The sequence below is a fragment of the Delphinapterus leucas genome, chromosome 11 (assembly GCF_059928025.1).
Source record: "Delphinapterus leucas isolate spDelLeu-1000000601 "Yukka" chromosome 11, BTC_Dleu_Yukka2, whole genome shotgun sequence".
Lineage (NCBI taxonomy): Eukaryota > Metazoa > Chordata > Mammalia > Artiodactyla > Monodontidae > Delphinapterus > Delphinapterus leucas.
This window is the reverse complement of record NC_143139.1, coordinates 15,617,671-15,633,037: the sequence shown is the minus strand read 5'-3', so window position 1 is coordinate 15,633,037 and position 15,367 is coordinate 15,617,671. Positions and strand designations below refer to the sequence as shown.

Sequence of the window (15,367 nt, the reverse complement as noted above, 5' to 3'; positions counted from 1 at the left end):
ACTCATGTCTTCGGAGTCCTTTCCCAGCTCTATCAGTTTTGCATATATAAACCAAGATAAGCATACCATCCTTCATATCTTGCTCCATATTTCACTTCCTCCAAAGAGGTTTTCCTGAACCCTTAGGTTGTGTTGGTTGTCCCTGAAACATCTTCTTACAGCATCCTGTTCTTCCATCACTGTATTTGTCACCATATACTGTACCTGTTTGTTTAACTTTCTCCTCTACTGGACTAAGAACCTTTGTGAGAAATCTGGACTATATCTTGTCAGCGTTTCACTTTCTGGCCCCATGATTACCACAGAGTAGTTATACTATAAGTATATGAAAGAACAAATGTGTACATGAATGAATAAATGCTTAGATGAATAAATATAATACTTAGCCATGTGCATTATGAGTTTAAGAAAGCCAAGGAATGAGACTGAGAACTAGAGAGCCTAAGCCTTTCTGGTCTCCACGTTACATGTCTCAGGAGAGCTTTGTATTACATCAAGCTGCAAAAGTTACTAGTGGAAAACAGCAGGGCGGTGGGGAGAGTGAAGACAAGTTCTCACTGTGTGTGTGTGCGTGTGTGTGTACGCGTGCACGCACGTGTGCATGTAGAGGGGTGAGGCTAGGTCTTGCGACTTTCCTCATCCCAAACAAACATGATCTGTACCCACAGCCTATGCCTTCTCTTGTGCTGGGCCAAGGAGGATGACTCCTTGCTATTAGTAAAGTTGGATGACAGAACACTGAGAGGCAGAGAAAAAACACTGATATCTGATTACCATCAAAAAAAGATAAGTAATGAAGCTGTAATATCTCAAACGCAATTCGAACTTAATACTTTGAATTGGTATCTCAGAAATCAGTCTCCCACCAACATAACAGGAAAGAAACCTGGGTTCACAACACATAACAAGACACTTACCCCCTGGTTTCTTCTTCATGACCTCTCCCCTTCTGGATTTTAATCCACTGTTCCAGCTGTTGCATTGAATTCGTTCTCTGTATGACTCGATCAGCCTCTGTGTGTAAGGGCCCTGTACTGGGGTGACTTCCACCTCTAAGGTCTGCCAGGCTAACATTGACCGTTTTGTTCTCTGAACTATTCACATTGACTGGCCTGTAGTGTCCAGTCTGACCCGGGCACGTTGACCCGCTCTCATATTCAGACGACAGAGAATTCAATTTTACACTATTAATTTTTGTTAAAGGTCTATCTTGGCCATCCTTCTGAAATCCATATCTTTCAGCTTCTAATGCCTTTTTTTCTTCATTTTTGCTCATTTCCTTGTTTTTCTGGTTATTTTGGACCTCTGGTTTAATTAGCACTCTATGGTTGGGAAAGTTATTGATTTCTTTAGTTGGTGCATTCTCAGATGTAATCTTATCCACTCTGAAATCAGAGAAGAAAGCCAGAGTAAATCAGATGAAGTAATGCACATGTTATTTCTGGGATTCAATCTAGGAAAAACATAAAATTATCTTCGACTTTACCAAAAAAAAAACCCCGAAATGGTCACAGAGAAGTCTGCACAAATCCCCAGTATTGTAGTATGAAAATTCAAGTACGACACCAGAATGTATAAATAGAAAGGGGAAAAAAATTAAACCTAAAATATACAGCGTATAAAGCACTAGAGGAAAAAAAGTGATGAGTGTCCCCACCATTAGAAATCTGGAAAGAAAGCAAATAAGATTGCCCTTTGACAGTGAAACCACAAAAATCCACACTTAAAAGACCACAGTAACTAGTCATTTGAAATAACATGGTTTCCAGCCAGGAGGGTTAACTCACCAGGAGACAAACATGACTCTGGTTTGTGGAAACGGAAATTACATTCTGATGCTATCAAAGATCTGAACCCTACGACTGATTAACTCTCTGTGTCTGTGTTCAAGAGGACCTGAGTTTCAGGTAAGAGCTCTTGGAGCCAGACTGCATGTGCTCAGCTGACAGCTCTACCTCTTACTAGCTGTGTTTTGGGCAAGGTGCAGAAACTGACCAAGCCTCAATCTTCTCTGTGGTGAATGGGGAAAATTGTAGCACCAAGGAGACAAGATTGTTGTGAGGACTAGATGAGTAAGTCAGTGGCTGCCACAGACTTTATTACCACTACCATTCCATCTCATCAAGCAATTGTGGATTCGAATCTGGCATCTCGTGTCCACATCACCGCAGGAAGAATGGGCTGCTCAGCAGTATGTGCCTGGGCCACTGGGCAGTTTTACTGCTCACCATGCCAGCTGCTATATCTGGGTCTTGTTGATGAGAATCAGCTTCCCTGAGACCAATCACTTCCAGGATCTGACAAGACCAAGCTGAGTGTCTGAACCTGCACGAAATTGCCAAGATCATACCACACCAGGGAGGCCCCTCTTGGGAACTGGCCAACCTTGCACATTTCAATACATAATAATGCTCCTATTGGATCCTAAGTGTGCTATTGCTGCCGGTTTCAGTGATGTGTAGAAAATACATAATCTATACATATCCTATACAGCTATACAGAGATAGCTAGTTAGGAATACAATCAGTGAGAAAAAATAAAAGGAAATGTGACTATTTCCTTTGGAGTACAGTTATGGACTATCCATATATTTATGTTAGATAAAACTCATAGCTTCCAGGTTGGAAGGAATATCAGACACTGTTAAAGTTTACTAAGATATGCTATAGAGCTTCTTTCCCTTGAAAGATAAAAGAGAAGATCTATACTAAAAGCACATTTATCCGTGCTAAATTCAGGGGTGGGGAGGATTTTTTAACATTGAATATCAAATATCTGAAAAGGATTTTTAAAACTAGTTACCTCTTGTCTACCAAAAGCTATTATTTTAAATTAGAACTACAATGACTTTTTCCTCAGTTTTTTTCTCAGAGATTTAAGAGATGTAATCAAAAAAGACACATGCTGACTTTTCTCTAAGTGGAACCAAAACTGATTCAGAAATGTATGCTAAGATAACATAAATAATGTAAAACTTGTGATCCAATTTTAAAAAGTGACATTTAAGTTACTGCAGAAAATACATGCAAATATAGAAAATGAAAATAATGGGCCCAGAGATGGAAATTATTCAGAGAATGTATATTATGCTTAGATTTTTTAATGCCATCAAGGTTCTGCACACTTGGGGACAATGACATTGTAGTTCATAGGTTAAATACTTTATAAATTTAGAAGAAATGAACTATCTAGTTAAAAACTGGATGTTCTATCTTTTAGGTGATATGCCGTGATAAACATTTGTAAGTATTCTGGCCACACGGGAAAAAGAGCCCAATACCTTAAAACCAAGTAAACAAAATCTCCCCATCTTATGAAATGAAATAGCATAGTAATTAGGTACCTTCATATTGAATGATTAAGACTACCAAGGCAGAATAAAAATGCTAAGAGCTAGAAGTAGAATAAAGGATATAATTTCTAGAGGATAATGGCGACTGACACCAGGTTGGGCCATTAGGTGGTATTCAACAATTCCTGGCTAATAGGGCAAATTATATCAACACAACTGGCTAAAAATTGCTGTGAGAACATAATCAACGAATAGTTGTCACAGTCAAAACAAAATATTGAATATCATCTTTATCACCATAAATTATGAGTAGTTTTTAGAGTGGAAAATACAAGAAAAGAAAATGGAAGTTGAAATTCTGGGATAAGTGAACACACAATACTGAAATTACCTGGCAATCATATATCTTAATTATTATATTGATTTCTGTATTCTAAACAATTCCCTGAAAATTCTACTCTTAAGTTAATATTATCTTAAGATTTTCAATGAATTTTTTTCACCTACAAATTTTCTCTAGCTGTCAATCATAATCACCTCATTTTTACATCCATTCAGGTCGCTTTTACACATGGAATTCCAAAAGCAGATTTTCCTTTTATTAGCTCTCAACCCAGAAAATGTATACGGTTGAGGTGGTTACTCTCCCTTTTTTTAAAAATTAATTAATTAATCAATTTTTGGCTGCACTGGGTCTTCGTTGCTGTGCATAGGCTTTCTCTAGTTGCAGCGAGCGGGGGCTACTCTTTGTTGCAGTGCGCCAGCTTCTCATTGCGGTGGCTTCTCTTGTTGCGGAGCACGGGCTCTAGGCACGTGGGCTTCAGTAGTTGTGGCTCGTGGGCTCACTAGTTGTGGCTCATGGGCTTCAGTAGTTGCGGCGCACTGGCTCTAAAGCACAGGCTCAGTAGTTGTGCCGAGCGGGGGTTATTCTTCACTGCAGCGTGTGGGCTTCTCACTGCAGTGGCTTCTCTTGTTGTGAAGCATGGGCTCTAGGAGCGCGGAATTTAGTAGTTGTGGCTCATGGGCTTCAGTAGTTGTGGTGCACGGGTTTAGTTGCTCCGTGGCATGTGGGATCTTCCCGGACCAGGGCTCAAACCTGTGTCCCCTGCATTGGCAGGCGGATTCTCAACCACTGCGCCACCAGGGAAGCCCCGAGGTGGTTACTCTTAAAAATAGGTGTCCCAGAGTTCAACCCTGGACCTTCTTTCCTTTTTTTCTCCATACTTTTCCCTAGCTCTAATTACTAGTGATTAGTTAATTTGGAATAGATACTTTAAAAAATAAACACAAATTTACTTATATAGCATCAACTTGAGTCTTTTAACCAACACAGTCAAAAGACTTTATTAACAGGTACACTTTAAAAAAAAAAGAGATTTACAATGTAACAATCATATAATTTCCTGAGAAGAGAGCAAAAAGATCAAATTTGCAAGTTAGCAATCTTCCTTATATGAGATATGCACTCAATTGTTGCTGACTGGAAGAAAAATTTAACTGTATCATAGATCTTTCTTCAAATTATAGGAATATATAACAAAAATGTTGTAAGCCCATTATTCAGCTGCTATTTACATATTTTAGAAACAGATTTCCTCTCACTAGTTCTTTTTTTTTTTTTTTGCGGTACACGGGCCTCTCACTGTTGTGGCCTCTCCCGTTGCAGAGCACAGGCTCCGGACGCGCAGGCTCAGCGACCATGGCTCACGGGCCCAGCTGCTCCGCGGCATGTGGGATCTTCCCGGACCGCGGCACGAACCCGTGTCCCCTGCATCGGCAGGTGGACTCTCAACCACTGCGCCACCAGGGGAGCCCTCACTAGTTCTTAATATAGTCAAATATTAAAATGATTCATATGTTAAAGCAGGGGAAAAAAATCACACTTAGATCAATTTTAACAGTACATATTTATATTACCGAAGAATCTAAGCCCTGGAGTTTTAAAAGAAAGAAGGTAGAATTCATCAAGAAGTAGATATATTTAGAAATAATCTAAATGCTTGATGAACTATTTTCTGGAGACATTCATCATAAAACAATCAGAATTAACCCAGAAATGCCAAAGAAATGAAACTCATCAAAAAATTTTATTTTAATTTATTAAACTTGAAAAACATCCAACATAATATAAAAACACAATGAAATTAACTTCATGAATATAAATTCCCTTCTAAGATTCAGAACCTTAAAAAACACTGTCTTGTGTACTTTTAAGATAACAATTGAAAATATACTTACCGGAAATTAAACGTAATTGTGTAAGAAGAAAGAACGTTCAGTTGGAATGTTAGGATTCTGCATTCACCTCAGTACACTGATAGGTGAAAATGAATAAAGAGGGAAGGTGGAATAAAAATGCAGGTGGTATTTCAAACTAACTAAAGGTGTATTAGTTTAATATAAAACATGAATTACTCCTTGCTTTCTGAGGAAGAAGTGGTTTCATATCATGACTACTAAAATGATATGTACTATGATAATGACATACTTGCAAGGCATGGAATAAAATGTAAGTGGAAATCACCATTATTTTCCCTAGAAGCCTTTACCTTTTCACAGGTTCTGTCTGTACCAGGGCAGCATCTAACATGGCTTTCATCCACAACTCCATTTCCTTTCCTGTGTCAGTGCAGAAATAATAGGTCCGCATGTTTGGATGGGCTGCCTGATTGAAAATGGCACGATCATTTTAAATAGAAATATGGTATCTGTAAAAGGAAAAGAAAGAGAGTTCAGTGGCTCTCTACACAGATCATTACTATCCAATTTCAAAGAAAGCAGACTTGTCTTACATACCGATATAGAAATGAGGGACTTAAGAAAAATACAATTCAATATTGAAAAATATATACATATTATATTTTTTCTCCTAACTTTACCATTTTTCTTTTTCTTAAAAAAAAAAAAAAAGATGTATAGGAGGGGAAAGAGGTAAGAAAGGAAGCAGCTGGCCGTCCCTGTTCCATGCACACATCCCTAGCAATTTCCATTTACTACAATTCACATCTTTCTATTCAAGAATGTTCCAGAGCAACCAGCAACACAAGTCATTGAAATGTACATGTCATAGCATTTCCCTCCTGTGTTACCAGTTCCTTTAGCCCTTAAAAGGTGCTGCTGTTTAAAGCATTTTGACTAATCCTTACAGACATCTATACACAAACATAAAAGATCTATAAATGACCCAAAATGGCACTGCCCTTTAGCTTTTCTTCTCAAGTTTCAGAGTTAAAATGTAAATACACTGGGTTTGAGGCCTATATAACTGGTAAGTAGGTTTCTTTCTTTATGGTGGCAATCTGCCTCTATCCAGAGAAACAGAAAACAACACAAAGAAGTCGCTGCTGACGGATAGCTACCCACGTTCAAGCACTGAGTGCTCAGCTTAGCCCTGGGCCTGCAGCGCAAAGATGGACAGCAGCAGTAGCTACATCAGAGCAGAAAACAAAGCCAGATTAACACAACATGGTTAGATCAACTAGACTTCAATAAAATTTCTTTAAAAAAGAAGGGGGAAAAAAAAAGAAAGAAAGAAAACAAAGGCCAGGGTGGGGGAATTCTGTGGGGGGAACCATTCTTAATTTCCATTTAAGAATGCCTGTGACAGCTCCCTGGTAGACACTGAAGGACAAGGAAAGAGAAACAAAAGCTATTTCAGCATAGAATGAGGCAGAAGGAAGGGCACTAAGCACAGAGTTAGTCTAAAGAGACGAGAGGAGTAAATCTGGAGCCACACACTTCACTCAGAGATCTTGACTATCTATCTGCTTTACTTACAATGTCAAATTAGCTGCTTCAGAATCTTTTTCAGAATCAGGATATAAATAAATTCAATCAACACAGTGAGCAAATTAACTTACAGAACCAACAAATCTCACTTGACCACGTAAGGGATGTAACCCTATCTACGGAAACCACGTGAAAGAAACAGCTCAAATGCCACCAGTTGTTAAAATGATTAAAACCACCACCAAGAGTCACTGGACTGGCTGAGTGGGGTTTTGGAGAAATGGATGAAGACCACTGCCCCTATCTGTGATCAACGGAAGGAACACTGGGCTGGTGCTCAGAAGACCCAGGTGTAGCCAGGACTCAAGACACTAACAAACCACACCCAAGCTTGTGATCCGTCAAACGGGAATATTTACAAGATGATGGCAAAGTTCCTGATTTAGCTTTAAGTTCCACAGTTTTGTTCAACAATTGTCTATAGCTTCTACTTACCACTGTGAAAGCAGCAGCATCAGTGCCAACGGACTTAGTAGTAAAAGTGGCTCATAAATTCAGAGAAAACAACATGGCAGAGAAGAGAATTTGAAATAGAAATCATTATCCTCGTTATAGATAAAATCCAATCAAGATTAAACCGAATAATTACAGAGACAATATACTTAACACGCATGGTCACTTTTACTGCTATTTTAACATTCTATTTATATATTTTTAAAAATCTATGTTTTTTTAGAGTTTAAGAACCAGCAAAATGTCCTATGACTAGTACAAATTCCATAAACATTTGACAAGTTGATGAGCAAACAAAAAAATTTAAACCTGTGCCCAAATAACAGTGTTAGTATCACAGAGTTGGGCAATGTAATTTTACAAAGTTATTACTTTAAGTTATCAGTATTAGAGTTTGTTATAGCATCTTAAAATACTTAATTCCATTTCTCTGGTTCATACTGTTAATAACATTTATTGAAATGGGTGGCGACTGCCCTTGTAGCCACTGGTCTTTGCTCAGATATTACATTCTCTTTGAGGTCACCCATCACCCTCCCACCACTCTGCCTTTCCCTCTCTTTTCTCCATAGCTAATAATGTAACACATTAATTGGCAAAAGTTGTAAATCAGCTGCAGTCCTGAGTATTCTTTAAAAGTGGACAGGAATTAAAAATTGAATCAATTTTATAATGGTGCAAACATTTTCATTGTTAAATAACAGCATATGTTACCCTTGTATTTCCTCTTTTCCTTAAAATGAAAAATTTAAACCCTTCAGAGTTCTTAATTTAACACTGATTTAAAAAAAATAGGTGACTTCTGAAATTTATTTCAGCCATAATCATAAAGCAAAGAATGCAGTATGGTCTTTGAAAACAAAAATAACCAACTGAGCGTTCAAGGGGCCTCTTACTTGAGGGTGCTCTACAAGCCAGCACATCACAGAGATGCAGAGATGGGTGGGTATTGTTACTTAGGGGAGGGAGGCTCAGGTCTGCTTAGATTTAGTCATAGATTTAATGTTTCAACTGCAATATTCTCTCAAAACTATCTGATGTTCATGAAGTACTTAGACCCAAGAATATCTTTGTAAATATCCTATAAAATCATGAATGCACATGTATTATTGTTAAATAACACACCACCCCCAAATTTACTATGAAAATATTCAAACATACAGTAACCTTTCAGGAATAGTACAATGATCACCAGGATACCTACAGCTATATCCATCAATTATTAGCATTTTAACATATTTGCTTTAACTAGAACCATTTGAAAGTAGAGACATAAAAGACCCTTGGCCCCTAAATATTTGAGCACGTACTGCCTAATTAAAGGGACACTCTCCTCCTCGACCCAAAGACCACTATTATGTCTTTAATATAAAAATAACTGTTACTAAAATATCTTTTTGTAATAATCCATGGTCAATATCCACTTTTTAATCAGTGCAAGATTCAAATACAGAATAAAAAAGTATGATTATTTCCTTACCTTAAAAGCATATTTGCGATTGATGTGATCCTCGGAGGTAAGCATAGCTATCTGAAAACTAGGCAACAGTATGCTTCCCAGAATACCCTCTTCTTTCTCATCTAAGAGATAATTGAACATCTGATTAGAATTTTAAATGTTCTCATGAAACAGAATAAATTTTCTTGAAACTTATTTTGACAAAAAATCAAAAGATTTTCATATATGAATGAAGAATTCATGTATTGTTTAGGTAGTTCTTTGTAAGGTTTTAAAAGAAAATATTAAATAGCAGAGTATATATACTGCTTTACTTTCAACACGCTTCCCTATCCTAAGCAAATCAGAAATTGGCCCACATGTCAGAAAAAGGTCAGTTAGACAGAAAAACAGCATACATTTGTTTGGCATATAGACTGCATGCTACAAAGTCCTTTGACATGTGATTCCCTGAAACTACATTAGCATATAAGTGATGACACAGAAAATTTATAAAAGGAATCCACCCACATGGCTGGTAGGATATAAATGTGCAACCATTTTAAAGCTAGGACAAATGCACGGCTCACTTGTCACATCCTTCAGACTTGGCTCAATTTCTCATCAATGAAGCCTTCCTTGACTGCTCTATTTTAAAGTGCTTCCCACCCTGACCCATCCCAGAGCCCTCTCTTCTCCTTCTGGAGCTCCACCACTGTCTCCCCTCACCACCACCCCAATTACTGCTGATACACTGCATGTTTTAGCTTTTTATTTATCATCTTTCTCTCTCCACTGGAATGTGAACTCCATGAAGACACTTAGAACAACAGCAGCAGATACTCAAAAAATTTTGAATAAATGATGATACACATAAATACATTATTGTAAACTATGCTATAAAAATCATACGCTTTTTACGCATATTATCTTTGAAGGGTTGTTTTTCATCAGTCGCTACAATATACAATAAAGTTATGGGAATAAATTACAGGCCTACGAGGCAAGCACATAAAATATACCCAGGAAAAAGATAAAACATTAATCTCGGCACAGTATAGATTCACATTATTAACTTGCTGCCTGGGGGCAGAGATGTTTATGAAACTTGAAATACATAGGACATTGTTAGAGACCCAAAAGACCAGTTAATAAAGCTGTGCATTAGGCTGATGAACTCACCAATGAGAAAAACCGTAAATGAGAAATAATTCTTTTTATTATGCTTACCATGTTTTTTTTATTATTATAAACTTAACGAGGGATTTTATTTATTTTCCCCTTACTTCTAGACTATATGGTAAAACTTCCAAAAGAAAAAAGTCACATTAGAGGTTACTTCTATAGCTTTTCTCATAACAGTGGAACAAAATTTTGCTTTTACTATACAGTACTCATTCAGGTATAGTTCACTAATACAAGAAAGAATGAACAAAAGTGCAGATTTATTCTAAAAGGTAAAAAAAAAGAGGCAGAGAGCAGACATCAATTATAGAGAACATGACAATTTTCTATAATTGAGTCATATTCTAATTTTAAATCCAACTTTATGCTTATATAAAGCATATAATCAGAAACAGCTTGAAGTCATCTTTATTAAAAGATCATTTTTTATCAAATAATACCTTCTTCTATGTTGCATAATTGGAAAACTGACTTTCCTAAAGTTATTTCAGAATATGCAGCATCAATAAGCACAGGGTGACTTCACTGGATTATCATGGACTGTTTCCTGGCCAGATTCCAAGCAGCTCTGAGATCCTGGGCAAGTTACTGATGCTGGGCATCTCAGTTTCATCTACTACAAAACTGAGGAAAACAAGACTTACCACTAAGGAACTTGTTGTGAGGGTTAAATTATTTAACAGACATAATGAACACAATAATGCACTCAGCTCATACTAAGTGTTCAGTAACTACTGCCATTATTACATAAAACTGAAGGCATATAAAATCTTCATCTGTCAAATGACTAACCGAAGAGTCCCCTGCTAGATCACTTAAATGTTCCTAATCATGGCTTTCTTTATAGTTCTCTACCTAGGTAACTGTCTACCTAGGCAACTGTCTTACTGATATTTTTTTACTGTCTTAACTCTACCTAGGTAACTGTCTTAGTTTCTATCACCCAGCGGGCCTCGTATACTGCCAAGCGAAGGGTAGGAACTGAGTGATGTTTGTAGAAAGAACGAACTCCTCGTTGGGGACAGAGAGTCGGCCAGGCCTTTCTTAGACTGCACGGCAGCCTAACTTCTCCCTCTGCCCTATCCTACTTCCCTCTGTTCCCAGGCCCAGGTCCCGATACCAAGAACACTCCCCAGTAGGCCTCTTGCACCCTGATCTCCATCACAAGGCTCGCTTCTTGAGGAACACAACCTGGGACAGGAACCATAAAAATCTCAACACTTTAGCGGATTCAAGTGACATTTTAGATTCCCCCATTCCTTCTTTCGCTTTAAAGACGTTTGGGAACAAGACAAGAAATACATACAGTCACAGCTGGGTAAGTAACTTACAGACTGGAATGTTGTTACTCATTATCGTTCCTCGCCAGAATACTTCAATATTTTGCTAACTGCTCTCTTGGCTTCTAGCTCAAGTGCTACGGTGATTTTTCTAAAATGTACACTTGATCTTGATACTATTTTTTGTATTCAAGACAGGAGTTTAAATTCATTAGAATAACAAACAAATGCCTTTTGTGCCTTGATCTACTTTTTAGCCTTTACTCTTGCTACGTCTTCAGACATAACCTTCATTCCTTACGTCCTATATGTAAATTTCACAAATATGTCATGCTCACTCGTGCTTTGTACATGCTAAGTCCTTTGTCAAGATCACCCTTCTTTCCTAATCCCTTCCTTGCACAGGCCTGGTCAACACTCATCAACACAACTGAATATTACAACATTTTTTCTCAGACTCCTTCTGCTAATCTGTGAGTTCCATAAGGAGAGGGGTTTATATTGTTAATTTCTGCATCCTACCACCTAATAAGATGTCTGGTGCATCAAAACAGCTCCCTGGGACTTCCCTGGTGGCGCAGTGGTTGAGAGTCCGCCTGCCGACGCAGGGGACGTGGGTTCGTGCCCCGGGCCGGGAAGATCCCACATGCTGCGGAGCGGATGGGCCTGTGAGCCATGGCTGCTGAGCCTGCGCGTCCGGAGCTTGTGCTCCACAACCGGAAGAGGCCACAGCAGTGAGAGGCCCGCACACTGCACAAAAAAAAAAAAAAAAAAAAGAGCTCCCTGTTAGCTACTACCCTAGTCTAAAGCCATCATCATTTCTACACAGTAACTGCTAACTCTTGTTTCCTTCCTTCCCCTTTATAACTCATTCTCTAACAGCAGCTTGAGTGAGCTTTTTGAAATGTAAATCAAAAGCATATCACTCTTACGCTTAAAAATACACAGCTGTTTCCTTATGGTATCTTGGGCAGAACCTAAACTCCAACAGAATCCAAGACTGGTGCAATCTCCCATCCATCTCTTTCCCTACTGCTAACCTCCCTGCTTGGTACACTGGTTTCTTTCTGCGTCTTCAACATCCCAAACACTTTCCTACCACAGAGCCTTTGCGCTATTGCTCCCCCCGGCCTGGAATGCTCTGCTCACTCTGCCTCCTCCTTGTCATTGGGATCTTGCTACCTAAAACATCGGCTCAGAGCCCTGGTCCATAGAGGCCCTTACCCCATGCCCTTCTTTCATATCATGACCTTATTTTCCTAAAAACACTTACCATGGTCTTGTTTATTTATCTGAGTTTATCTACTGTCTCCCTGACCCCTCTAGATGACAAGCTTCATGGAAGCCTTCTTTCACTGCTATTTTGAAAATACCTGGAACGAAGCGGGTCCTGCTCAGTAAACATTCGTTGAGTGAATTGCGTCCCACGGTAAACTTCATCAATAGACTGACTACAGAACAGAGCAATTTTAGTACTTTATCACAGTGTTCACGATATGCCTGGTATATTGTAAAGAACAGTGGGAACCTGGGCTTCCATCTGGTGTTGGATGCTATCCTATTGCAAAAAAACAGCAAAGCTCTTATTCTCTCTCTGAATTATTTCCCATATCCGTAAAACATAGACTGACCTGTCAAAAAATTCTGACAGCATGTTCTGTATGTTAGTATATTAAATGCTTTGAGACATACGGAAGAAATGAATGGGGCCATTGTATTCAGGTTACAAGAGAAGACGAGATTGGGAATTCCCTGGCAGTCCAGTGGTTAGGGCTCCATGCTTTCACTGTCGTGGGCCAGGGTTCGATCCCTGGTCGGGGAACTAAGATCCCACAAGCTGTGCAGCGTGGCCAAAAAAAAAAAAAAAAGAGAGAGAGAGAAGACGAGATCTGGGTATTTAGGAGAAGTGTCTGGGTGCAGATTCTGGCTTTGGGACTTGCTTGGGGAGACAGGCCAGCAATTGGACCTTGCTGCCCTTAGTTTCCTCTCGCATGAATGGGAATAATAAGATTTGCCACCTTATCAGGTGGCTGTGAGGAAGAGATGGACAACATCATAATGTTACGTGCTTAGCATATACCAAACACTCCAAAAATTGCAAGCTATTATGATCATCTCACTAAAATCTGATAGTTTTTATTTAAAATCTGACATTTCCTATTGATAAAATAGTGAGAGTGTACTATCATACGCTTCTTTCCAACCATCTGAAGAATGGAAGTGAGTTAAATGTTATACCTTTCCTTTCTATATCTTCTTCTTTTTTACATTCCTCCTGTCTGGGGAACTGTACTAAAATTAATAAATACATTGAATGTAAAATGCATATGGTTAATAATAATATGGAATCTCATACTCAACATGGCTTCTGAATTCACCTTTACTTTTTAAAAATTAGGTTAAAAGTTTTTCTATTTTAATAAAGGTGACAAGTAGCAAGCACCTTTCCATGAGCAATAATAACAGCAAAAGACAAGGAACTCAGTGAGCTTTTTGTTGCAAATTAACACTAAGAAATTTTTATATGAGAAGCAACAAACATTTTCTTGTTCTTATTTAAAGTTCTAAATGGTCTATAAAACGTACTGAAAAAGGGAGAAAAGTACAAATTATAAGCTTAGGAATAATGTATGAGTTACAAATCCTGACTTTCTGCAAGACTGGGAAAACCTTTAAGGAAAATTGTAGAGTAAGTCTGGCACTTAACTAAAGATAATACCACAGTTGCGGCCTGACCAACATCCCTACGACAAAATGAAAGTTTATAGGTCTGGTTAATTCTGACTCAGCAGTACTGCTCAACCACAGTATTCAGTGGGGGGAAAAGATGAATACAATTCTAGTAATTTCTAAACCTGAAGGTCAATATGCACATGTTGCTTTGATAGATGACCACAGAATTTTGTCACACCTTTTTCTGGACAATCACAAAGTAAACTTTAAAACTGCTAATAGGCTCTAAAATTCTATTGCATTCTGTGGTATATAAATGAGTAATCATGCACTGACAATCTAATTCTTTAGTGACTGTTTCCAACCAGACTTTAGGGAAGAAGGAATGGTTGTCCAAATTCATGATTTTATATTGTAGCTGAAGCAGATTTCTAGGGAGAGCACAGCCTATGCACCCCTTTCTCTGTTCATACCAGCTTTGTGGTATCTAACAGATCCACATGGCACATGATCAGAGACTTCTCTAGACTCTGACTTAAAATTGTTATTAACCAGAAAACATTAAAAGAAGAAGAAGAAAAATAAAAGATGGACTTCCCTGGTGGTCCAGTGGTAAAGAATCCGCCTTCCAACGCAGGGGATGCGGGTTGGATCCCTGGTCAGGGAACTAAGATCCCATGTGCTGCCGGGCTACTGAGCCCGCGTGCCGCAACTACAGAGCCCGCGTGCTACAGAGTCCCCACGCGCTCTGGAGCCCCTGAGCCACAAGGAGAGAGAAGGCCGCGTGCCACAACAAAGAGCCCGTGTGCCACAAGGAAAAATTCTGTGAGCCACAACTAAGACCCGCCGCGCCCCAAAATAAATAAATAAATATTTTAAAAAGAAAAAAAAAATTAGAGAGAGAGAGAGAAATGAAGACTGCCTTTAATAATACCTTTATTTCTTCTCCACCAACATTAGTAGCCTGGTTTGTAACCCTTCTGTAACTTTCTCAATGTTTCATGGAGGTCTTTTTGTTTTATAAAAAAGTGTGTGTGTGTGTGCGTGTGTGTGCGTGTGAAGGGCTGGAAGGGATCATAATAAATATATTCTATGTTATTTTTCTTATTTGCTAGTACATCATGGCAGTCTCTAATCTAATGCACTAAAATCATTTGCTGGGGAGAATGGGATATCTAACAGACTGACGGCTAGATCTGACAAAACTGACAAGTAAAAAGAATCAAACATCAAACTAACGTTTTTCATCTATTAGGC

General features: G+C 38.5%; 1 protein-coding gene across 12 annotated transcripts in view; it reads right to left on the bottom strand.

Moving 5' to 3' along the window:
• The window catches only part of PLEKHA5 (pleckstrin homology domain containing A5), a 244,389-nt gene that overhangs the window by 72,283 nt on the left and 156,739 nt on the right, over positions 1-15,367 (bottom strand). For 7 of the 12 annotated variants that reach the window (XM_089920366.1, XM_089920367.1, XM_089920368.1 and 4 more), the window contains 3 exons: positions 9,015-9,115; positions 5,842-5,957; positions 918-1,385 (listed from right to left, as the gene is read on the bottom strand). In XM_089920366.1, the coding sequence (XP_089776492.1) occupies positions 918-1,385; positions 5,842-5,957; positions 9,015-9,115 (685 nt within the window). Of the gene's footprint in view, positions 1-917; positions 1,386-5,841; positions 5,958-9,014; positions 9,116-11,962; positions 12,188-12,810; positions 12,889-15,367 lie in introns of all 12 variants that reach the window. The other 5 variants (XM_089920365.1, XM_089920370.1, XM_089920362.1 and 2 more) reach the window with 2 other exon arrangements.